The sequence below is a fragment of the Limulus polyphemus genome, unplaced genomic scaffold, assembly GCF_000517525.1.
Source record: "Limulus polyphemus unplaced genomic scaffold, Limulus_polyphemus-2.1.2 Scaffold3332, whole genome shotgun sequence".
Lineage (NCBI taxonomy): Eukaryota > Metazoa > Arthropoda > Merostomata > Xiphosura > Limulidae > Limulus > Limulus polyphemus.
The window spans coordinates 37,221-64,339 of NW_013668942.1; the positions used below are offsets into that span (position 1 = coordinate 37,221).

The 27,119-nt window shown below is 32.8% G+C and overlaps 2 protein-coding genes across 7 annotated transcripts in view; one reads left to right on the forward strand and one right to left on the reverse strand.

The window, feature by feature from the left end:
- The window catches only part of LOC106469164 (NADPH oxidase 5-like), a 34,076-nt gene extending 31,536 nt beyond the window's left edge, over window positions 1-2,540 (forward strand). For all 3 annotated transcript variants that reach the window (XM_013929628.2, XM_022397591.1, XM_022397589.1), the window contains exon 14: window positions 1-2,540. In XM_013929628.2, coding sequence (XP_013785082.1) covers window positions 1-132 — 132 coding nt within the window. In that variant the 3' untranslated portion in view covers window positions 133-2,540.
- LOC106469165 (DDB1- and CUL4-associated factor 7) lies at window positions 2,374-25,890 on the reverse strand. 4 transcript variants are annotated; one of them, XM_022397594.1, is made up of 9 exons: window positions 25,788-25,890; window positions 22,564-22,769; window positions 20,717-20,917; window positions 19,366-19,479; window positions 8,734-8,866; window positions 7,882-8,033; window positions 5,708-5,825; window positions 4,278-4,492; window positions 2,374-3,256 (listed from the first exon to the last, which is right to left on the reverse strand). In XM_022397594.1, exons 2-8 carry the CDS (start codon window positions 22,714-22,716, stop codon window positions 4,320-4,322), a joined length of 1,044 nt encoding a protein of 347 aa, XP_022253302.1. In that variant the 5' UTR covers window positions 22,717-22,769; window positions 25,788-25,890; the 3' UTR covers window positions 2,374-3,256; window positions 4,278-4,319. The 4 variants fall into 4 exon arrangements, with proteins under 4 accessions (XP_022253302.1, XP_013785084.1, XP_022253300.1 ...); XM_013929630.2 differs by lacking the exon at window positions 2,374-3,256 and having other exon boundaries at window positions 3,360-4,492; XM_022397592.1 differs by lacking the exons at window positions 2,374-3,256; window positions 25,788-25,890 and adding an exon at window positions 25,368-25,757 and having other exon boundaries at window positions 3,360-4,492.
- Window positions 25,891-27,119: the final 1,229 nt, after the last annotated feature.

The window sequence follows — 27,119 nt, forward strand, 5'->3', positions numbered from 1 at the left end:
GTTTTCAGGAGTATTGCTGAACAATGTAAAGGAAGAGTGACAGTGTTTTTCTGTGGACCTCCTCAACTTGCAAGAACCCTTCACACTAAGTGTAACAAGTATGGATTCACATTCCGAAAAGAAGTTTTTTAAAGTTTGAAATGAGTCATCAGTTGATGTCAACATTTATGTTAACAAAAACATGGTTTTCAGTGCCCTCTCACAACCTGGGAGAAGAACAGTATTAGATAGAACTAAATATACCAAGCACGACTCTCTTAATAGTACACCATGAACCAGCTGTTGCTCAAAGAAAAAAAAATCATTGGAATCCTTTTTGTCTCTAACTTCACTGATCAGTGACATCAGATTTCATAATGTCATGGGATCAATACTTGCTAAATACAACATATAACAAGGTTTTTATCTATAGATGCCAAATTTTATACATACAAACACCCACATACCCATATATATATAAAAAGACCACTGTCTGTCAATTTTGAGCATATTTGTTGTAAAGACTAACATTTGGACATTAATTATATTTAAATTTTAGTACTCCTTCATCCTATGACAGTATAAATTTATGAAATTAATTCATTTCAATAGTGATCACGAGTACTTGAGATAATGTTATTATAACGATATTGTAAACATATATAATCAGTTTACATCTACTCACTACATTTCATATCTCATTGCATTTGTATCCTGTATACAAATTTTGCCTCATAAGATAATGCTTTTTGTGTCTAACATCACTGAACAGTGACATCAAGCTTTGTATACAGTTGGGTAAAAAAAACACTTTTATTACAATTACCTATTTTTAGTTGTATGCCCCTTTAGTTTTGAGTTAGATTATTTTACAGTATAGACGAATTACAAGAATCCACGTTAAAAAAATGTGAGCCTCTCATGCATACTACACAAGTCTAAGTTTACACTAACAGCTATTAATGTCCATAGTATACCCTAGATCTCTGAAACCAAACAGTTTTATATTTACAAATACCCTTTATTTAGTGAATCAATTCTGAAAGCCCCTTTTGATAAAGTGACATCTTGGATGTTATACTGAAAACACCTATCTGAAATTAAATAGAAAATTTCTAAAAATAGGAAAGCAAAAAGAATGGCATTTTCTTAACTGTGTGTTAAGTGACTGCTAATCAAGATTTTTATTTATTGTTGCCTATTGCAATTTTTTCTTTTACATATAATGTTAGGATGACACCATAAATACAAAACCACATGAAACTGTAATTAATTTTCTATCACTGCACAATCATTAACAAACAACATACATGAGCAACAAGGCAAATGAAACATACCACAGTAAACAGTTGAGTGAAAAAACAATTTTATTTCACTCACAATGAAAATGTGTAAATTTACAACATACTGCTTCAAAGAGTTAACACCAAATTGACTCACAAAATTAAAAACGAGTTCATAACACTATATCCTGTTTGCTTTTTTAATTACATCTTAATTGTTACACTGTTTTCTATATAGATTTTAAAAATGTTTTGCTTTAAAAATTCTTTTCCTAGTCATACAGCAGTCAATACAAAATTGACTATACTTATTAGGCCAAATTTTCTAAGAAAAGTCCTATTAAAAGCAATCCCTGAGTTCAATTTAATCAAAACATAAAAAACAGTAAATTGATCTTTAAACTTTTTTCACTTATTATTTATTTGATTTTAAGAATTGAGTATTGTATAATATTCTTTCAATGGTTTCTAAGTGTTCACAATATATTTTTCTTTACAAGTTAATTATTCCAAAGTAAAAATCTAGTTTTGGAGATGTTTCAGACTCTTTGCTAAGTTCTTCATCAGGTCTGAGAGGTTAATTGATAAAGATTCTGCAAAAGGCAGTAGCATGACCCTTAGGGAAAGTTAAAAAAGAGTGTTAATACCTGATTCGGTGTAAGTGTTGCTTCAATTTGTTTTTTAGAAATTTAATAAATGGGGTAGTGCTGCCCTGAAAAGGAGTTTCAATACTGTCATACTATTAAGTTCTGATTAAGCCTAAATATGTGTCCTTATCTAGTCTCTCTCCCTTTTTTTAATAAAATAAATTTCTACCTACTGATGATACTTGCAACCTCAATATGTACAACAAGAACTTTGAATCCATTCAACAAACCTTACAGTATACAATGGCTATCCTAAGAAATTCATCAGAGAATCACCCAATAAACTGATGAACAAACCACCACCATTCCAATCCTTTTTCTTGCAGGGCCTCTGCTACAGACTCGAGGGAATTTGACAGAAATTTAATGTTAATTTCAAAATTCAACAAGACAATGAAGAATATCCCCACCACAGTTAAATAACCTGATGACTCTAAAAAAACCACAGTTATACTCTACCACTGTGGTAAAATATACAATGGAGAAATTGAAAGAACCATCAAAGGCAAAAAGAATATGCATATACAACACAATTTCTATACCCAGATAAATTAGCCATGACTTCCATACAACACAGAACACCAATTGCAATGGAAAATATGATATTCTGGACAATGAAAAACATTGAAAACTGTATACAATTAAAGAAACATCCAGAACAAAATTAATAAACTAAACATTAACAGAGGCCAAGAACTTGACAACCAGAAATATCTAGTACCATACTTTGAGCATTTTCTCAGGACCACGCTACTGTCTACATATGTAGAACTATTAATTAACCCTTCAGACTTGATGAAGGCCTTGGCACAAAATGTCAACTCCAAAATTAGACGGAATGCAGAAGCAGTCTATATGAAACTATCCAAAATGTTAATAAAGAGCCTCATACTTTCTTTAAAAGAGTACCACCTCCAAACTAAATGTGAGTACTGCAAGCAAACATGCACAATTTCAAATCTCAACTACTATGATATTAATATGACATAAATCAAACAGTTTGTGTAGCCTAAACTATAATTAACATCACAAATTTATTTATCTAAAACACCATATCCTATCCATGTAATAAGATTACACTAAGTGAACAGTTCATGTAAAGGAACTTGTATTTAAATGTATTAAAACAAATATATGTATAGACTAGCACAATATGTGATTTTGTTTTTGTTTTTTAATTACTATATCTAAATAATAAACATTTTAAAATAATTGTTGCTTTCACAAACATGCACTGTGGTTATTACAATTTAAAATGAAATACCTTATTATTAATTTGTCAGACCAGCGTTTCTCAAACTGGGATCAGGAGACCCCCAGAGGGTCCACGAGGGTACTCCAGGGGGTCTGCAAGCCATCCGATATTTCAGAAAAATATTTTAGAAAATATGATTTATAGAATAAAAAATATTTTTCTTAAAAGTGAATTTATAAGAATTAAAAAAATCTAATTTTGGAATACAGTTTTTCATGTGCACATAATCTTTTTTTTTTCAAAACAAAAAACAATGATAGGTTTGGGGGTCCACAAAAATTTTAAATTAAAAAGGGTCCTCGGGTTACCATAGCTTGAGAACTTCTGTACTAGACAACAAATTTTCTGTCTTCTTTACACTGGATGACACCAGTATAACTCAAAATTTATGGACTTGAATAAAAAAAAACAAATCATATACTTTGGAAAAATCTTTTTTCCTATTTACCAAAAATATCCAAAATTCAGTTTTTAATTTTCAAATGTACATTATGAACTTAATAAAGTATTACATTATAGTACAGCGTGCATTTTATTTCATTCTTGCTTATTAATTAAAAAGATGTACAATTCCTAAAAAGCTTAAATATTCAAAACTTATGCCTACAGTAAAAACCATTATTTAATATAACCGCATTGATACAGGTGTATCTAGTAAATAACAATGTAACCTGAATCTTTTTTTTAATCAAGACATTTAATTTGGATAAACATTCTAACTGTACTTATAATCAAAAAATGTAACAGCCATGAAAAATTTACAAAACTTTTATGATAAATAAGACAAGATGACATGAGAAAATTTAAGAATCCATCAAGAGAAAATTGGAAAGATCTGACATAAAAAAATTAATTTTAACAGAAGTTAATATAACAATAAAAAAATGGATGTTTTCAAAACTATTTAATATAAACCCACCTTCTGTCGGATATTAAAAACTGCTTCAATGTTTCTCACTTTTCGGCAACTTCATTTCAAAATGTATTTTCTAACTCTGAATATGTGTTAAGATGAGAAGATTAACATGAAAGAAACAGACAAGGCTGGTATGAGATTTTAATCTCATTAGAAAAGTTACAATTAAATATGATAATGATTATGTTCCCACCCACCATTAAAATGTCCTGAACAAAATCCTTCTGATTGCAAAATGTTTAAACTCTTAAGATTTCCAAACAGTTATTATAACAGATTGCAATCCAGTCTGGTTGAGTAGATGCCCATTGGATCTGGTTGATTTCTCCTTCTGCTGTGTATGCTAATATAGGATCCTCAATAGCTCTTGGCATCTGCTGGATGTCCCAGATCAGAGCCTGATGGTCATCAGCTAAGAGAAGTAATAACAAATATTGTTAAGAAAAATCCATAACATATACCAACTTAGTTAATTCATATTGAATGGTTTTAGTCATGCTTTAAATAGATATACACAATACTTATCTAGAAATTATTATTTTTGTAATTCTTATGTTTTATTATGTATACTTCTTCAAAACAGCATAAAAGTTTAACAGATATTTGAAAGAATTTTTCTATAAAAACTAAGAGAGAAGTGTTGATAAGTTATTTTTATCAGTCAACTATGTATCATAATGTTGTTACTAACAACTAACTTTGGAAACACTCAGGAAACACTCGAGATTAACAAGGGCAATGAACAATTTCAAGCTCAGAAATTTGAAACATTGAAAAGAAAAAACAGCAGAACTAGCATCATATTATAGTAATTAGCAAGTGCCATAATTAAGTTGATCATTTAATGTAATCACATCTAGTTTACTACACCATTACAAAAGTAACTAGAAAAATAACTGGCAATAAAGAATACATTAATGAGTTTTGTTCACATTGCTGAAATTTCTTGTACTAAATCTAATACTTTGTGTGTACATTGTGTGATCTAAATCCAAATATTAGCCTTATAAGCTTAAATCTAATAGTTTGTGTGTCCATTGTGTGATCTAAATCCAAATATTAGCATTATAAGCTTAAATCTAATAGTTTGTGTGCCCATTGTGTGATCTAAATCCAAATATTAGCATTATAAGCTTAAATCTAATAGTTTGTGTGTCCATTGTGTGATCTAAATCCAAATATTAGCATTATAAACTTAAATCTAATAGTTTGAAAACATCAGAGAAGTGGAGAAAATAAGAAATAATTGTATATACTGCACTTATTTTCCCTTGTTTTTATAATCACACATACATTTTATAATTTACTTTTAAGTCATTTAAATTTGTTTTGAGAAAGTATGTTTCACACATGCAACATTGTTGCATACCAAGTGTGTCCTTCAATAACAAAATTAACAATCAGGAATAACACTATAAACTTAAGTACCTGTGTGTTCCAATAACTGTTTGGATTCTTAAGCCACACCAATACACACAAATTCTACATCATGACCAAAAGCATAAAAATTGGCATAACAAAGAGAAAACAGTATGTCAAACAAAGTAATAAAATTCACTTGCAGTTTGAGTATATACAATTAATGTGATACAATGAGCTAGATGACTATGCTAGAACTTTGCCTTACCTGCAGTGCATACATGGCATGATGAATGAGGAGCCCAGGCAATTCCATTGACACAAGCTCTATGGTTATTCAATCTAGCTACTGGGGTGCATGGCACACGAACATCCAAGATAATTACCTGAAAAATCAATGACAAATTCTATTGTCTTTCTTATAACAATGGCCTTCATTATCACTAATCTATTCACTATATTTTTAACTACAGAAATATAACAGAAAATGTCACAGTTCTCTCCCTGAACCTTTTGTGAAAAAATTATCTTTCAAAAGATAAAATTCAGGAATTTTCATTAAAATCAATAAATATTTGGCAATGACTTTTATTATATAACTGATAAAATCTTATTCAACCAAATGTTTAAGCAATACAGAATCAACACAAGTTATAATGCAAATTTTTGTCCACAAGGAACTACTACTATGACACCAACACATTATTGCTTTTCTTAATTTTATATTAACCATTTCTATATGGGTCACAGGTGAAAGGCCATGTCATTTCGTTTGTTGACTTTCATTTGAAATTTTATTGAATTTATGTCAATAAGTTTGGTATCAAACTGTAGATTATAATTCAAATTTTAAAACTATACATTATTCAATTTGCTAATTTAAAAGTAAATATTAAAAGAAACATAGATAAACATAGATTTTTCTGTGTCAGGTGGTATGTTGAATGCAGCACTGGTTCAATTTAGATGTTTGTTAAGTCAAAATACTAAGTCTATAGTTTCATACAAATTAGAAACTCAAATTACTTATATTGACAAGCTAGAATATAAAATAAGAAGTTCTTATCTTTTCTATTTCTAAGATATTGCTCATATAATAAATCAAACACAGTGGCACCCCGCCAACCTCTTTCCATTTTTGGAAACACTCCCTTATATGCACTTACTTCTATATACCACATGAATAACCAATCCAAAGCTCAAAATGTCCCCCTAGCGGCTTTTTCAGCCATTTTAACTGGCTTGACACCATTCCTTTCTTTTGAACCACTATTTCAATGAGGTAGGTTGTGTCTTTGGTCTGCTCGAAATTTCATATTTTTTAAAACACATCTTAGTTACTAAGCTTGATAAATTATAGTGGACTTCTATGGTACTGATGTAGAAATTTATGATTTTTTTAGTTATACAAATGTATATATAAAACCAAAAAAAATATTTTGTTTCATATCCTCCACATGCAAAATTTGTAAAGGCTTAGCAACCTACGTCAAGCAGCAACCAAGTACAAAGGTCATAACTAAAGAGATAATTGTTTGCTTTACTTCTTTCTTTACTGCTCTATGTTTCAGGAAAAATAACTTTAAGAACTTATTTCAAAATACCAATAATCTATATATACATATAATGTATAATAATAGATGTGAGACTGTATTTTACAAAATACTAGTTGACTAAAACACAGCCAAGACAAGTTACTTTGTATAGACCAAAGGCACCTTTATGTTATTTGATATGGAAACATGAGTGCACGTGAGCTGCATCGTTGTAACTTCTGTATTGTTAGCCAGGCACTGGTGAAAGGTCAATATAAAAGAAATATATATATATATAAATATATAATGTTATGAGATTGAAGCTATTTCTCTAAACATTTATGTTTTTGTGTTATAATTTGTGTTCATTCTAGAATGAAAGAGGCATAATTTATGTTTATTTCCTAATTTTTTATGGTGGTTGCGAGATCAGTCAAATTTACCGAACCCGTACAGACATTAATTACTGAAAATAACAGATAAAATGTAAAGTTTTTCTTAAGACACATTTGATAACTATTTTGACATTATAAAGATTTAACATGTGAAATTTCGAAATTTTCTGATACATAAAAATATTTTTAATCTTAAAATGAAAATTAATTTGCATGATAGATAGGCAAGATGTAAAAAGAAAAAAAAGGCATGTAAGAAACAGTGCTTTAAAAACCTTAAGACTTAATAAAAAAAATTAGATATTTTGTGTATGAAAGTATTGTAATGTTTACTGATAAACTGCCAAATTTTGTTAACATTTGCTTACTAATTTAAAAGTTATAATAATTTAAAAAGCACAAAATGGTTACAAGGTCAGTCCCAAGGACCAAGCCCGGATTGAAAAGGTGAAAAAGAATATTCTGATTAAAAACCCCGAGTGAAATAAAGAAAAAAAGTACCACATTTCTACCTCACATGCATCCATAGCAAATGTTGCCAAATAATTGGGATCTTGTTTGTTCCAAGCTAGTCTTAGAAGTGGATGGTGTTGTCCATCTTCATATATTATAGTTGAATGCTCTAAATGTCTCAAATCAAACATCCTAACAGAACCATCAGCACCTGTCAAAAACAATGTTACATGACAGATTAATCTCATTTTAAAATTTATACTAAATACCATAGTACTTTAAAAAGTCTTGTAAAAGAAACAATAATCCACCAAATAAAAAAAGAGCAACTAAAAAAAAAAGCAACTAAATTATAGGAGTGTTTTCAAACTTTATTCTATTAAAACGTTTTCTTGGCCATAATAATGTTCTTAAATCAATGAAAAGATAGAATAAGCAAGTGGGTTTATAGTTAGTATATACCAACAGTTACTAATGGAATCCAAAGATTAAAAAAACGTGTTTTATGACTGAACTGTCTAAACCATTTAAAAATAAGGTTACAAATACTTACAAATATACAAAGTTACAAATATACCTAATTTCTTAGGTAAATAACATTATTTGGAGTACTAATAAGTTTTAAGGTCAAATACTTCCAGCATATACAAGAAATAATTCTGTCAGTGCAGACTTACATTTATCATAGACAATCATAATTTTTTAAGACTTGACATTTCACTCTTTTCAAAGTTAAATTTATATTTCACATCTTTTAACCTATAATTTTTATTTTCACAACCACAATAACTTCTATTCCTATTACTTCATATTTGAGAATGTCCTAAAATAACTCTTTCTCAGGCTACATGACACATTAAGTTTAACAGAAGTTAAGATCTTCTAGATAACATTTGATTACTGGTACTTACCAACACTTGCAAACATGTCTCGACCTCCACCAGCTCGACTAAATGCCAAGTCGTATACTTCTTTATCGTGGGCAATCAACTGGGTTTTAACATGACCAGATACTACATTCACACGTCCTAAAACCTGGCCCGTCTATGGTCAGACAGAAGGAAAAAAAAACACTAACTGAACTGTAATGTCAAACTAAGAAGAACACAATATCTTTTCTAACATTTTTGGTTGAATATTTTCTAAATGTCAACAGCTTCCTTAAATTTTAAACCTTTCTTTTTATGTATCAATAAAAAAATTTAAGGTTTTTCTTAAAGTTTAAATTTTTCTTTTTAAAAACCTGATTATCAACACCCAAACCTAAAACACTCGTATCATTTGAAAGCAAATGAAATTTATTTCTCACTTTTTATTCTTTTGTAACAATATCATGCTACAGTTTTTTTTTTAATAACAAATATATCTTCCTCAAACCTATCATCTTTCCAAAAGAAGCTTGGTTTAATTTCCATATGAAAAATATTTATTTCACATACAGCACTGTAAATTACACATTAATCAAGTTGATTTCACATCACTATCACAGAGCTGGGAAACATTTAAACATCTCTTTTGGGATTGTAATTTTCCTTCAACATATGGAACACCAAGAACATTATCTTAAATCTACAGCAAGTAACTATGAAGATGTCTAAAACTAATTCAAAGAGAAGTATGATTTTTGTAAATAATATCAAATTTGGATTTGTACAAATGCAAGTAATAAACTATTAAGAAAGGATAGTAAATTTCCAATCACACACATATGTACTTGAAGGTTGTACTAAGTTTTGTATTATGGGTATGCAAACTGAAAAATATACTGAGCTATAAATAGTGTACTTTTCACACTCTTACATTTCAGCTTGCTTCTGTGTTGGAAAATTAAAGAAACAAATGCAAAAGGCATATAACTACTTCAGAACATATTATTCTTTAACCTAATAAATGACAATTTTAATTTGACAGAGTATTTTATAGTGTCTCTACAGAAGGATATCATATATATTTTCAAGAACTAGTTTTATGTCCGGTCATGAACCATTACTTTTCAAAAATAAGTCAAAAGTAACAGTTATCTCATGAAGATTCTACATACATCTGTTTGAAACACTCTTTGTATTTTCAAAAATTTGTATGCATTTATTGTTATTATTTTTTTTATTAAGAATTAAACTGGATAAAATTCAAGCTATCAATAAGTATCAATAAGTGTACTAAGTTAACATGCTAATAAATTAGTGACCCCACTTACTACAGGCTAATTAGTAAAGATTTTAAGACAAAAATGAGGTTTTTGAAATATTGGGGGTGCTCTTTAAGGGTCAGTGCTACCTTAAGAACAGAAATACTTATTTTTATTTTATAGTTTTCATATTTCATTTGCATAACCTATAAAATCTCCTAAACGAATATCAAAAGGTTTTTTTTCAATAAAACTTTACACTTAATCTTTTGTTCTCCACCCTAACACCAACTGTAGGAAAATGTACAGTGAAATGAAAAGTTGAAAAATGTGAAATAAAACAAATAATACCCCTTTTCCTTCTTCTTTGAATGCATAATTGTCTCGCGAGTTTCAAACTACTTATCTTCACAATTTTAACTGTTAACCTTTTTGCATATTTTATTTTCATGGTTTAGTTGCTGAACTTTGTACTGGGGAAGCAATTTATTCCTCCATGAAGAGAGATAAATCACAGTGGGAACCCATGACTTATTTCTTGTAAATGCCAAGAACAGAACACATGATCTATGTGATCTCTGCAATATGCAGATATAACTGTGCTAGGTCTCACTTTTTTTCTACCGAGCTGGTTGTTTAAATAAAAAATTCATGTAGCTTTCAAATATGCATTTTAAAATTAAAAAAATATATTTGTCCCAAAACTACTGTACTCATCTGGCTTTCTTACTAAGCTATAACTAGGTTACCAAAATTCTTTTATCTGAGTATGAAAAGTTCTTATGACAAAAAAAATACCATCAAGTGTGTATATATACTCATGAGAAAGAAATAACTTATACAAGTTTTATGTAGAGGAAAATCTTCTCTTCCTATTGGTTATAAACATGTCCATCAGCCATATACTGGTGATTAGTAATTAATTTCGAAAGAAAAAGAGAGATGGGAGAGGGTTCTCTGGTGGGATTGAAAAATTTAATGATATTTCAGCAAATCAAGAAGGCAGGAAAGTCAAATTTTATATTCTTGCTTGTAATTATGTGTAGTTTATGTTTTTGATTGATTGAAAGCTGTAGGAGCCTATTATTGAAGTTAATAAGATTCAGACATAGAGAACAAGGAGCACAAACACATCACATGACACAGAAAAGTGAAGAATGGGAATTTTTTAAATATTTCATTTCAAAATTAAGAAATTAAAATGTACAAGATGTATTTGAATTATAAACTATGGTTTTATGCTAAGTTTACTGACATACATTGATAATAAAGATGTTTAATTATATTCTAAATGTAACTCTGTAGAAGTTTGTGACATATGCACTTTGACCCAGCTGTGCTTATAATGTTAAATGAAGAACAGCTAAAGGATGTGACATTTCAAAAAATGAAACATTCAATATTCTCAATAGTAGCAGAAAAAACTTGCAAAATTAACATTTTGCTTACCTATAAATATATTTCTGATAGCTACTTACCTCTGCACATAGAATCTATTTGTTTGTGTGTTTGCCTTTGAAATTTTGTGCGTATCATTAGCCTTGAGCTATGTCCCACCTGAGACATGTATTTTAACATGAATTGTGCTAGTGCGTGATGTTACTATCATGTGAAAATAGCCCTCCATATGTGACACATCCTCCATGCACAGTAGATCCCCATAATCACTTGCAGTCAAAATTAACTTTATTCTTAAATGAAGAAAAAATAATGTGCAATGGTAGAGGGGAGGAAGGGAGTGAAGGTATGCAGAAAGGTAAGTATTTATTGGAAAACATTTTCAGGTAAAGAAAATGCAACCTTCCAAAACAATATCCTTACCTCTCTGTAAATAGTAGCTAGAATCCCATACTTGTGTGGTAAAGGGGCTGGAGCAATTGCAAAAACATAGCTAATCTCCCTTTAGAAAAGGAAACTGAATGGGGAAAGCTTGTGCAGTGTGACACCCTATAGTCGTGGCTTACTAGAGGGGCAACACCCGTGGAAGACTGCATCTACCTCATGCAGGGTATAGTCTTTGCCTGGATAGAAGTATGAAGGGAGAAGGCAAAAATGCCAATGTCTCACAGGGATGGGCAGAAAATTGCATGACCAACCAAGCATTTGCACACAACTGGTTGGTTGGACATGAGATGTAATGTGGCTAGGGTAATGATCAGACTGTACAGTTTGATATGTGTTCTGTTGCATCATTTACTCACAATGCATTACAGTAATGGGGACAAAGGTCCCTTCCAGTCATAAGAAGAGAATGCTTTGCCCCATTTGGTTGGCCATACTGGGAAATTGGCATATTATATAAGAGGGGGTGACCTGCACTACTTCCCACCACCTTTTATTGTCCACTAGAACTCCCTCCAGAAAGATTGCATAACCAATGAGGAATTTTCCAAGTCAATGACCCCAGCAGCTAGGAAATTGAAATGGCAAGGGCCTTCTGTGCTCCACTCAAAGACCAGGGAGGAATGAATTTGCATTAGGGAGACACTGGAGAGGTGCCCAGACCCAATCAGTTCTAACCACTGCAAAGATCTTTTACCAGAGGAAGTGTTATGGGTAACCATGAAACCCAATTTGGAAAACTGGCATGCGCAAGCTAAGGAATTGGCAAACACTCACCAGGGCTGGATGTTTCTATGTTAGTCCAAGGAAATACAGTCTGAAATAGACAATGAAATATATATATATATATATATCACCTTAGAGGTCCTGCATAAAACCCCATCTCAACAGTTGGCACATTTGGAGCCTGAGCAGATGGGTTTAGTGCTTTCCATTACCTCTGACTTGATGTGGATTTAGGAAAGTAAGGACACCCTGTGAGACAACACTTACTGCTAAGTGGGTTCTGAGAAGCAAATTATACAAGAGTAGAAATGGGTAAGGAAGTAAAAGAGGCACTTATCCATCAGATAATGAGTAGAATGGAGAATGGCGATATCTTGAAGGAGACAAAACTGCCAGATAGTGGATGTAATGGGAGATGAAGGTATTGGGCATAGTCCACATTCAAGTCTGGAGGACCTCGTCCAACAGTCACCAAATGTGAGGCCTGAGTGAATGAAGTAGTGGATTTGATGTGATGAGACATGACAAAAGGCTGCAAGCATCTCCATCCAAAGAGGAAAAGATGATCTGGATAAGTGGACAAATCCAACCAGTAAGCATAAAGGATAAGAGATCCCTGGAATAAGAGAGGTCCCATGGCAAGAAAAACTATTGCAGACACCCTGAAATGGGGCTATGCATGCAAAGTAAAACCTGACCACTCAAGCAGGATATAAAATATAATCAGGTTCAGTGCAATTGTAAAAAGCCAAGATCTACCGAAATGAGAGAGCAGGAATGATCTCCTTCCTGAGCCATCCAAATCATAGGAAGAAATGAGCAGTAAGAGAACGAGATCAAATAAGATCTGTAAAACAAAGTAAAGGAGGCACCCAATCTACACCAGTTGTATGAGTTGATGAACCCAACCAGTGAGTGCAATAGAGGACAGATCATGGTACACACAGGGAATCCTTGGAACAAACAGACAGGAACAATACCATGAAAGTAGGCAGTATGAGCCATATAACATCTCAGGTAATGAACTGGACAAAAGTCTATCTGGAACGGAATCGAACGGGTGGGAAATGGAATGTAAGGAAATAGGAGAGAAGGCTAAACCACCTGCCTGGACAACAGATGTCTAGGGGAGGAAGATCCGATCAGGAGAGATGATAACATAAAATAAATGGTAAAAGATGCGGGAAACAATGGCATAAATATTGGAATGGTGACAACTGCACACAATGAGAAATAGGAAGAGGATTTAAGGGAAAGATGGTACAAGGAATGCGTAGCAATGGGTTCAAATGGAGAACTGGACAGGGCATGAAGGACAAAATTGAGATCCAATATGGCAAAACAAAGGGACATGGAGGACGGACAAGATGAAAGGAACGGAAGAGAAGGGAAATAACAGGGGGAGGAGAAAGCTTTCCAGAAACAGAAGAATCAATCTGAAAGTGTTTGACAGAGCACCCCTATAACTAGAAACAGTTGACACAGACAAACCATGATCAAACAACCAGGCAAAGAACTGGGAAATTGAGGTAATGAAGGATGAAATGGGCAGAAGCCACAGCAAATGGACCAAGGTCTGAAGGTAGACAACTGCCTCTGATACATAGACAAGAAGGAAGCTTAAATGGGAAAGGAAAGATGCTACATGAGCTAAGACAAGGGACTGGACAAAAGCCACACAGGAAAATGGGAACTGGTGACTTCAGAATGAACTATGTCAGATCCCAGTTGTTGGAGGAGAGACTGGGACAGATATAAGGGCAGGGGATGTTGCTCCAGTAAGGGCCAGAGCAGAGAGAATCATCAGGCCAATATGGAGCAATGAGCAGTACATGGCAAGGAGTTGTCTGGATAAGGGAAAAAGATTCTGGAGAGGAGTCTGATTGGAGGGTAGGCATATGGGTGAAGACCTCTCCAATCCTGACTGAACTCACCTGTGCCCAGAGCTGAAGGGTGTGGAACCAGAGACCAAAAGGAAGGAATTTTGGCATTCCAGTGAGTGGCAAACACATCTATAATTGGTGTTCGCAGTTGAGAACACACCCACCAAAATACATAGGGTGAATCTGGTTGGGTTGAGATAAGCAATCTGTCATCATATTCATAATACCAGAAACATGACATACCATGTAGTGGTCATGGGCCCAGTAACGAAGATCCAAGGTCTAAAAATACAGAGATCTTGATTTGGTTCCCCTTTGCTTGGTGATATAGCCAACGACAGTGGAATAGTTGGAATGAACCATAACTACCCGCCCTCTCAGGAGGAGGAAATTATACAGAGCCTAACAAACTGCCAAACATTCCAGGATGTTAAAAACAGAGAGTAGCCTCCTTAATGGACCAATGACCAGAAATCTCTTGGGAATTGAGGAAATCCCCCCCAACCCACCAAGAAAGCATCGGTAAACAGATGAGACTCCAGTCAATGTGGAAGAATGGGAACCTCCACTGTGGTCAATTCCTTGTCAAACTACCAAGCAAGGTCGGCTCTTAACCCAGGGGAAAGGGTAATGGGATGGTCCAAGGGATTGTGGGAGAAGTTTCATTGGTCAAGAAGTGTCCACTGAAGGGAATGCACATGAGCTCGACCTAAGGGAACGAGAGCTTCCAAGGAAGCCCACATCCCCAAAAGAGCGAGAACCCTTCATACAATGAGAAAAGGAGAAAGTAGGGTTATTGATATTGACTGCTCCTTATCCCTGAGCTAAAGTGGAGAAGGCTGGGCCCAATGAAGATGGAAATTGAAGAGAAAAACCCCAATGGAATAAGGTATTGAGTAGGGTAAAGAAAACCACACCCAATTAGCTTCCCAAAGAAGTGAGTGAGTGTGATTGACCAACTGGGCACGGGAAAAGGTGAGCAAGAGCTAGTAGTCCATGAAAAGGAGGGACCAAAGACCTAACGAGTAAAAATGACATGTAAAAGATAGTATCACTTAACAAAACACATGGAGCTGAAAATGGACCGAACAGCAGCACATAGAGCTAAAAGACACGACCCTTGTGGATGAACTGAAGAAAACGATGCGACACTGGAGCAGATGAAATACAAAGATAGGCATCCATCACGACAATTTAGTCATCTAGAGTCCCGGAGAAAAAAAAAAAACAGAAGTAAGAGATATGACTCCATGGTGAAACGAAGTTGCTCCAAATAAGAGTTCAGCCTGAACAGGACTATGGTGGATCTCTAATTTCCCGTCTTTTAAGGGAAAAAAAATTAGATGGGAGTAAAACCATGGTTGAGTGGGTACCACCCAATCAACAGCCCCTTTGTGTACTAGATCTTGAACAGACTAAGCAAAATGACTGGAAGAGGTACAATCCCAAAGAGGAGGGAAGGAGATCTGGGAAGTGGATGGAGGTGGGAGTGGAACTGAAGGCAGAAATCTTCACACATAGCCCACAGAACTGTCGTAAAGTGTAGCCAAAAGGACACATAAGCTAAACATACTTAGACAAAACACTCATTATTAATGAACTAGCAAAACCTAGAAATTTGTAGAGTCTACAAAGTAAATAACAAACTTGCAAAACTATGAAATTCAACCTAAAACGTAAAACAATAAGCAACACCTAAAGTACAAAACCACTAAAGGAACTTAGAAGGTAAAAGACACGTAAATATCTAACTTATAACTCCACTCAAAGAACCAATAAGACAAAGGACACGAAAGTAAAACCTATCCTGAAGAACATAAGAATGAAAAGGCACCTAGTTAACAGTAGCAAAATTTGACTCATATCTAATCCCCAATTAGATGTTACTAGTAGTAAAGAAAATGAAACTTACAAACTAATTAACATAAACAGTGAAAGGAAGTTTAAATAACAAACCAACACACCCACAAAAAATTACCCAAACAGTAAGTATCGTGCCAAACCCGTACATATACTGAAAACTAAACAAAAACAAAGTAATAATCAAACTTAAACTAAAGTAACTAAGATGGTAAAAGGATTATAAAAATCTAACTTATCAAATATTTAGCAAAGAAGACATGAAAGATCTAAATTATTGCATCAAATAATTAGGTTAAACCATACAAGCTCACATAACTTCGCTAAACACGGGTATACCTACTGGGAGTGGAATATCTGCTGAAAATCTTACCAAATACCTCCTGGGAAAAAAGAACAATACCTAACCAGTAGATTATATGGAGGCAGGGTAACAGGTGGAAAGTGCCATAGAAAGAAATTTTCACAGAATAGTTATATTCTTTCTCACAAAAAAGTCATAACATGAAAGGAAGGAATCGTTGGCTAAACGTATAACACAAACTCCCCACAAACTAAAGCCTGTACTTCCCCAGCACACATCGTTGACCTGTGTCAGAACCATTGTCAACTGCCGTGGAAATTTCATCATATGCCATATTAAATCTCAAATTCATATGAACAAATTGGAATTCAGAAAACAGAAATATTTCTAAAACAAAAGGGTAGAAACAATGGAAATCAAACACCAGAAGTCTAAACTTGAAGTTGAAACTGATATAAATTTGTGATCAAGTACAATCCAAATTTTGTAGTCACATGGAGAACAAGTTAAAACACACCTCTTCACACTAGAATGCCAATTCAGAAAGCAAGGATTATTTTAGAATAGTAGAGATGGCACAGTATAATTGGTGGAGAGTAGTCAAATGTTCTGAAATGGTGCAAAACTGATGGAGTATAAAGACTAGTGCCCTGTAGCAAAATTTTTTTTTAGCAGAGGGCAGACCAGAATCGAGATAACTTTGGGTGAGAGGACGTGGTACCACTTCAGAAAGTTCCTACAACAGAGGAACCAAGTAAGCAGGGACAAATCAGAAGACAAAACTCCAGTCAAGGTATTGAAAAGTATCGACTGTAGATCTAAAAAAAAAATCAAGATCACAGTGTTGGACTTCAGAGAGGAGTTGAAAAGAAGATAAGTAACAAGTTGGTAAAAGGGAATCCTAGAATGGAAAAGGGAGAATTGCCATAAGGTATAGCAAAGGAATCATGGAATTGAGGAGGACAAGGCATTTGAGAATGTGAAATGAAGCTGATCCAGAAACATGTCAGCATGTTCACATATGTCTGGAGAAGGAGGAAAATCCCAATAAATCTCAGTCTGAGAGGCGTGTACTAAGGGACAGGAAGAATAAAAAGATATAGGTGAAATAGAAAATAAAGAACATACTTGAAAAATTAAATCCACAAAGAGATTTGGAAGAGGAAAATTGTCCTCTACAGGTAAAGAGAAGCCTAGTGCAAATCCAAGAGGTGGAAAGACCTAATAAAAATCGTCATTCTTAAGGTCGCGTTCAGAAAAGGGGGGGGGGACACATTTCAGTCATAAGGATAGGGAAATGAGACAATGAAGGCATTAACAAATCTACGACACATAGAACAATGGCAGTAATTCCACAGTCAATTAGCCTATAGTAGCCACAGACAAAGTAGGATCAGTGTTAGCAATATTGTCAGAACTTTGGGAGGAGGTAGCAGTTACCATCTCTTGAGAATTCATTATTATTATTAAAGGAATTCTCAAGACCAATTTTTTATTTTGTATGCAGTAATTAAATGGGCAGTGTAGGTTTAAATCAAAATAAAATAGAATGATCAAAAGTTAACACTGGAATACAGGTAGTGCAAATCTCCCTACATTTAACAAAGTTTAAACTTTGATAAACAAATGCTTATGGGGAACTACTGTACATGGAGGATGTATCACCCTCATATTGGTGGAGGGATATTGTCACATGATAATTACATCACATACTAGTACAGTTCACGTTAAAAATGTGTCTTAGATGGGAGGTAGCTCAAGGCTAGTGGTATGCCCAAAATCTCAAAGGCAGATGCCCAAGAAATAGCTACTGAGTGCAGAAAGGTAAGGATACAGTTTCAGAAGCAGATAATTTATAGAGCAAAAAGCTTTGTAGCCAACCCCCAAGTCAATCCAGAGCAACACTGCACCCTTATCTGTACAGGCTTTAGTTATTAAAGAGAATCCTATGACCCAAAGATCCATTATGAAGATGCTGGGCATATATTCTGTTACCAATGATAAAATAATATACACAGAGTTCCTTTTGGCTTGGTAGGTATTTAGGTTAGTAATATATTTCATTCCCCTAAGGGAAATGAAATATAACCAGGGGCAGTCAGAAACATTTGTTTCTCTTCACCCCACTACATAATTAGGAATACGTGGCCGGGGCTTTTACGGTTTAAACGTTTACAAAAACTTTTACATAAAGGAGTTTATCTCTAATATTTTTCAAAACGAGATGCTCACACGCTGAGGGGAGACGTGGCGAAGCAGAGTAAGATGGAGAGCTTCGTTGAGTTGTGTACTGTCTTTCGGAGTTGAAGTTGACAAAGACATATAAGTCAAAAGTTCACAAGAATCCAGTCATACCCTAAAGTCAATGAATGCAATAATTGTTTTACGAAAGAGACATTCAAAGTTAGTATTACAGTAATCCTATTCAATCACACACCTGTTAAGTCTTTTGAAGCAGACAAGGAATTTTTATACCTTTAGTCTTCTTAAGTATGGTACAATGGAGAATTGGAAAGTTTATCAAGATATGTATCTAACATTGAACTTACAGTCTTACACAGAAGCTTCTTGCTACCATGGGAAGTGCAGTATCAGGCAACAGTACATAATCATGGCCATCAGAATGAGTATCACTGACAAAATAAAATGTAATTCTAAGGGCAGCATGGGACTTGAAGCATTGTTCTTATATAGTGCAGATAACCTTCAATTCAACCATTTCCTTTGTTATTATTAACTCTATACTCCAAAACTGTATAATATATATATATTATTATAAAAATTACTCTAGTTTTCTTACCTCCAAACCCCAAATTGTACATGTGGTATCAATGCTAGATGTTCCCAGAAGATTTGGGTCAACTTCATTCCAATCAAATGAGGTTAGAGGTGCACAAAAATCTGAGTTTTTATTCTATTAGTCAGATAAAATGTAAAAAACAAAAATATATAGTTAATGCAAAAAAAGATAAAAAGAAAATCACAGTTCTACTTCCTGTATAATTCATGAGTTATGTTTTAATTAATAAACATTTTCTATCACTGTGTGAAATACAAAATAAAGAAGGAATATACATCAGTAAAATCATAATCTACATTTTAAACCTTAATCAGAAGATTTTTAATGTAGAACAATCTACCGACATCACATATCATATATAATAAGAGGTATAGCTTCAAACTAATATATCAATTACATTAATTGCCAATAGGCGGTCAAGATCAGCACTATAAAACAATAATGAACTTAATATAAATTCAAAACTCTATTTAAAAACAAAAGCTTTGCACTTTCCGGTCGTTATCCAAAAGTCATAATGGAGATTTCCTGTGATAACAGCACCCAAAAGCATTATGGATATCCCATCTATCAGACAAAACCCAAAAAGCAGATGAGAAACCAGTCAGCAGTTATGGAAAATTCAATAAGGGTACAGGGTTGATGGTTACACCCAAAATGTCTCAACTCTTACTGCCTTTCACTGTCTGCAGTCAGTTGTGGGAAGGCAGTTACCCTTAAAAAGATGTAATAAAGTTAAAAGTAGAAATAAGATAAAATTAAGCCACCCAAAAAATATATATTTCTACCAAACAATGCCTACCGTCCTCCATCCTTAAAAGTTCTAAAAAATCCTTAAAGTAGAATAAATACCACCCTAATAATTCTACTACATGTTACTCACAACCTCCACCCTTTTCTGAAAATACTTATTAAAAACAGATATTAAAAGAACTACAAGACTTACCTTAAGTAGTTCATATTGTCACATTATTCAAGTACAGCATGGGATAGCTGAGACAAGCCCAGCTACTTGAAGTTAGTCTTTCCAGTCCCGGCTATACTGAATAAATTTAACTTGCATATTAAAGGTAGCTATCTACCTCTAGTGACAAAAAAAATAAATATTCAATGATGAAAAAAATGGAAAGTGCGAAGGTTTTTTGTTTTTTAGTTTTGAATTTATATATATATATACATATACATATATACACACATTCAGTAGAATAATATATATGCTTGGCAACTTAATACATATGGTAAGCTTACTACTTACAGAAATCAACCTGAGCCATAAAGGGTTTAATATCTCAATATAAAATTTGTAGATTAATCACATTACTGAACTGTGTGAAGCTTAAATGATGCTTACATTGTTCAACAAACATTCAAGTCTTGTCTCAGAATCCCCAGCTCTCCATACTCTCAGGTAATCACCACTGGTTGCAAGAAGATCTGGATAAATTCCTTTACCATCAGGAATCCACATTATTTTAGTAGTTGGATAGGGATGATCAAATGTACTCTTGGCTGTGAATTCTGAAGTGTCCTCATCAAGAGAAACTATCTGGACCTTTTAATTGTAAAAAAAACAAAATAGAATCTTAAATAGATTCTCTTCAACCTGATTAAAATTAAGAGTTGAATTCAAATTCACATTTGGGATTCATTTTACAATTTTTAATAAATCAATAATCTATATATAAAAACATTCAGTGTCTGTGTATTATGTAACTACTCCTAAACCACTGGTTTCACTGACTTCTAAGTAGTACCAAATGAATCATCTCAGTCTCAAGCTTTGCACAAATATCATTTTTCTCATCCCACTCTTTATGCTGAACTCCCCAACTTCTCAATGGTGCCAAATGAATCATCTCAGCCCTGAGGTTTGCACAAAGGAAAACTTTTCCCCCAACCCCATAGGGAACCTGGGTATTTTGCAAAAACACTCTTACAAGAATTTCCTGAAAGTGGACCCCAAATCTAGCAATGATTTACATTAAAACATGTTATTAAGTAGGCCTACGAATTACCATTCGTAACTTAGTTAAAGAAATTAAATTTGCTTTATAGCAGCCCTGCAAATGTGAGCCATAGGCCCAGAGGTTTACTAGCGAGTTCATATTTTCTTTATAAACTGACTGTGAAAATAAGAAAAATACAAAAAACAGAACTTTAGTTCTGCCAAGATTTTTTCTTTAGCCTTGATATTTTCACTTTATTCAAGTTACCTAACCATTTGATTTTCATTATGCCCACAGTTTTTACACAAGGCCACACTGATTACTATCATAGGTGTATTTTAGTCCAACACCTTAAATAATTTATTGAAAATTAACCATTAGGCTATTTTTCCACACGCCTCAGATATATTGCCTTAAAACAATCAGAGAGGTATATATAAATCATGTTCATCAAACAAGTCTGATATCTTGGCAACAGGTTAAAGTTTTATACCAGTTTTCATCATCCTATTAACTTTATTTATGTTGGAATGGCTACAAATTATACTCTTTAGGCCCCTTTCAATTCTTTGTATCAACTTTACTTGGAAATTTTATCTTTATTATTTAGTTGTATAACATAACAAACAAGTACTTAGTAGTACACTATAGTGAGTTAAATCTACTCTTGTATATTATAGTGACTATAATACACAAGAGTAGGTTTAGCTGTAGAGCCGGACAATTAACTATTTACATCAAATAGCTTCATGTAAAATAAATGAAACTAGGATTACATCAATTACTGTCATGAAAATAATCAACTAGAGTTTCTGATTATTAATGCTTTTCATTACTCCAACTGTCTAATAATCAAAATTACTAGAAAACTGATTAATGATGTGAATATAATTAACAAATGAAAGTGTTTTGGATTATTACTGTTTATAATTTGTTTAACCTTAAGTTACCTGAAATTACATTTATATTATTTACTGTCACAAAAATAATCAAGTAACTGAAATTAGTGTTTCCAATTATTACTATTTTTGATAATTCCAATAATCTAGTAATATTAATATTGCTTTTACAATTTTTCCTTATTATTTTTGATTAATCTGCCGAGCCAGGTAATAAGAAATTAAGTCTAAGTGCAGTTTATATTCAAGCTACCCATTACAAAACAGAACTAAGGAATTTCACTTCTTCTGCACAGCCTTATATGTAAAGAATACATATGGATTTTGATATTTCTTTTTACTGTGTGACATACCTTATTATTATATTCTTCAATAAAACTTCCAAGAGCAAGCCGAAAACGTCGGTCAGGGCGAACACTCCAGTTCATGCTATATACCGTCCACGGAGCCTCATATTTGTATATTTCTTTCCGCTTTGGAGCACCAACTGAATGTACAGCCATCATTTGAAAGCTAAATGTGTTACAACTGATTTAACTAACTCAAAAGATATCCTATTCTGAAAATAAAGAAAAGAAAAAGCACATTAGCTATAAGTCAAACCATAACATATATTTATATATAGAAGAGTATTGAAAAATTATGAATTTTAAAATGAAGTAGGGGACCAGCTACAAAAGTAATGAAACAAGAATTAAAACCACAATCACAAACTTATAAAATGTCATCCCTTACTTAGGCCTGCAGATAAATGTATAAAGCTGACAAAGTAAGGATTAAATTTTATAAATTTGTGATTGTGGTTTTAGTTCTTGTTTCATTACTTTTTGTAGCAGGATCCATACTAAATTTTAAAATTCATGATTTTCTAATACTCTTGTTTGTTTACATTTTATGTTATACCTGTATAAAGAATATATTTTATCTTCAGAAACTGTCAAGTGTTTATCCATTGACATGTAGTGCCATCTGTTGGGTTGAAATTATATTTAAGTATGTGCATGATATGTTTACCATTTTATAAAAAATCTGTTTATATTTATCAGAATATCAAAAGCAGATACCCAGTGTCTAGTCAAGAAAGCTGGAGAAATCTTGAAGCGATAGTCCGAGCCATCTTTGAGTTGGCCCCGCTGACGTGATCAGGTAGGTAGGTAGTAGATGAAAAAGTTGCTGTTTCAGAAATCTTTTAATTGTTCTACTGGAAATGTTAACGACCTTTTTAGTGCATTATTAGTATATATGTGCATAACATATCGTAAACAATACTTTGAATGGTCAGTTTTTTGCTTAGGAATTCAACAGGGTGGTTTATTGAAGCACAAATTATTTGTAATCCTTGTCGATCCCTACTATTATTTTATACCTGTGTGTTTCTTTGTCACCACACGAAGCACTTTTACTTAAATATTATACTACATAATCAAGGAAAATTAAAATGAATAACATTCTGGTTAGACATTTCTAAACTCATATAATGCTAACAATTTTAAAAGATTTCTTAATACATCAAAGAGTAACTCTTATGAGAAAATGACCATTTTATGTGGTGACCAGTAAAATAATTAGTATTCAACATTATGACTGGCAGTGATTTTTTTCCTAGTAGAAAAACTGAACTTATCAATTATTCTCATACGAAACTGTCACAGTTAGAATGTAGAATAATCTCAAAACATAATAACTGGAAACAATAATTTTGATTATTTGATTATTTTCATAACAATTAATAAATTTAATCATAATTGACTATTTTACACGATATCAGTCAATATAATTGAAGCTCATAGATAATTGATTAGATTGATTACTCAAGTTAAACATGTCCACATGTTAAAGACCCCTCATTCTAATTGTTCGAATACAAAAACGTTCCAAATGTATTCTCTATAGATGAAAAGTGGTAATAAAAGTTAATAATGTGGTCCCTATCTTGATGAAAGCCTTCTAATGAAAAAACACAAAGGAACATACACAGTAATATTGGTTACTCGGCCATCAAGGTCACAATTTGCACTCTGCAACTAAACAACCACTATCATAAATCAAACTTGCACATTGACATATTCTTTTATATTCACATACTTTCCAAACAAAAAGTTTGAATAAATTCAAATTAGCAACTAATGTACTCCAAAATTTAACAACTAAAGTAAAAGTTTTACATAACATGTTTTTCTCTGGACATCTAATGCTTTAATTAACTATCCCAAAAACCTTAAATTTCCAAATCAGACTTTATCATTCCACTCAAACAGACCTCTCATGCATAGTTCAAGTCTCTAAAATGTTTCTACGCTTCAACCAAACTGCTCTTACAGTTTAGAAAAACATGTCTAAGTCTTTTTACAAACATCTTTTCCTAGCTCAAAGTTCATAAACCAGATATCAATCTAGTAGCTATTTTATACACCTTTTTCAACAAGTCCTTACTTCCCATTATAAAGTTACAAAACAGTCCTAAGAAGAGAGTTGTACTTTACAACTGAGAAAATTAAATCTGCTTTCAATGGTGGTTATTATTCTCCTGTTCAGTAAAATTATTTTAACTGATCTATTCACCAAGTGTTTGTGTACAGTAATTTGATTTCTTAAATTTACAATGGATGTATACTTCATTGATCAGACCTTTCTTTAATTTTCAAACCAAAAAGTCTACTTTAGACAAGTACAGAAATAACCTATGAAAAAACAAACAAACTCCAGACAAATCTATTTTCTATGAGTACCTAAACACCAAAGGAAAACACAATTTAACTCATATCATAAAATTCACTACCCTCACTTAATCCTTCCATCACTAATTCAAATTTCTTTATTGTCTCTACTATCCCTTCAGTTATTAATCACTGTTCATCCCAATTCATCAGTTGTTCTCTTATCAGCTACAACTTACAAGAGATTCCCAGTTAATCTGTAGATGATGAGGATAACAAAAGCCTATCAATATCATGGTTGAACTGTCCCTTACCATAATAATCTCCAGCTATTCATATATTACTATCAGTATCAAAATGTTTTACCTGTCCTTTACCAGAGCTAAGCTACTTTCCAATCTATTATTTAGAAAAGGCTAAATATCTTTTTATGGAAAACAATTAACATCATCAAAACTTCATCTTGTTCAACCATGAGAATATCTATCGTGAATACTTGCCTTGCTCCAACTTCCAAGTCTAAATTCGTCTAATGAAAATCTATAACGTTAAAAAACTGAATTATGCAGTCTTTTGTTAAAATATATATATTATTTACTGGTTATAGTATATTCATCTTCCAATGTTAAACGCAAAGATATTTTCTTTAATTAACATAGAAGGTCTGTTCAATATACTTGGTGCATCTCAAAACAATATTCGTACTACTCGTAGCTCGTAGGCCTATTGAAACTGTTTGACAAGGGGTAGAGCAAACCAACAGTAACACTTTTATGCATTTGATAATGTAATTGGACAATACAATAATAAAGCAGTACTCTAGTATCTTCTTACTTTCCTATATAACAATCAAAATATGAGCTAGTTTTGAAAGATGCTTATTTTAACAAATGTTGAAGTTAACTATAACGTAAGCTTACATTCGTAATGTTCTTGAGAACGTTTCTAACGTTATTCACCGTATCATATGAAAGGTATTTAACATATTCTAGAGTAGCAAAAGATAATAGCAACTATGTATTTGGACAGTCTTTTATAAAGCGTATTATTACTTAGGTAGTATCTAATGTCTCTCTGTTTATCTCTTCTTTTTTTCTTTTTTGTTACGTTTTCAAAACTCTCTTTTTATGCATATTATGCCCATTAATTCATTTTCTCCTAAATAAATATGTACACTATTTTCATGTTTTATTTTTTAACGTTATTCATCAGAGTGCACAGCGTTCTGTGTTTTTCCAATAAATATGGGATATCTATGTTTTTACCACGATCGTCTGTGGTTTTGACCGATGAATGAAACTTTATATATACATATTTACAAATCTCAGAGATATTAGTAAGAATAGGTCAGGGCTGCCTTTTTTCAAATTAAAAGTAGGCCTAATAAATAATGTTTACCATCTATGTGAAAACATATATTTAATAGAACACTTTGTTCGTTGTACAAACCTATAAATTTTTTTTGTCTGTTTGTTTTTAGATTTTGCGCAAAGCTACTTGGACTAGCTGTTTCTAATTTTGAAGTGATAGACTAGAGGAAAGACAGCCAATCAATATATAACGCCTACCGTCAACTCTTGGACTATTATTTTATTAACACAAAAATGGGATTGGGCGTCACATCACAAAGTCAAGACTGACCGTGCGAGCATGTTCGATGAAGAAATTCAAACTCGCGACCCTCAGATTGCGAGTTCAACTTCTTAACCGCCAGTTCTCTGTAAATTCTATTTTCAAACTTGTGCATTCACATAAGTTAGAACGAAATAGCTGGCTATTTAGCTACTCTACGGTGGTATAAAGTAAGTAAAGATAACGGTAGGAAAGAAACTGGGAGCTGGTTCAGCGTAAAATTGTTATGATTTTTTGTGTAAAAAATACGTACTGTTGCGTCAGCGAGTCACATGACTACTGTGACGCCACGTTTCTAGAACTGTCCTGTACCTTGGCGGATGCTCTAGTATTTACTAGATATAGGGTAGTCGGGTATATATAAGAGGGTGACGCGGGAATGCGTGTGAGTAGATAGTGAGTAATTGAACTGCAGTCACAGGGTATTGTTGAAGTTAACGTTCGTTCGTTATAGTGTTTGTTCTAGCGCGAATATTGAAATTAAGTGTATCGTAAAGTTATACTTGGAAAGAATAAACCAGTTTTATTAAGTAAAGGCTTTTGTCGTTAAAGTTTCGTCGGAACGAAGTTACGGAAAAATCAATTAACAAACGGAGACGTAACAGTACATTTTACGGAAC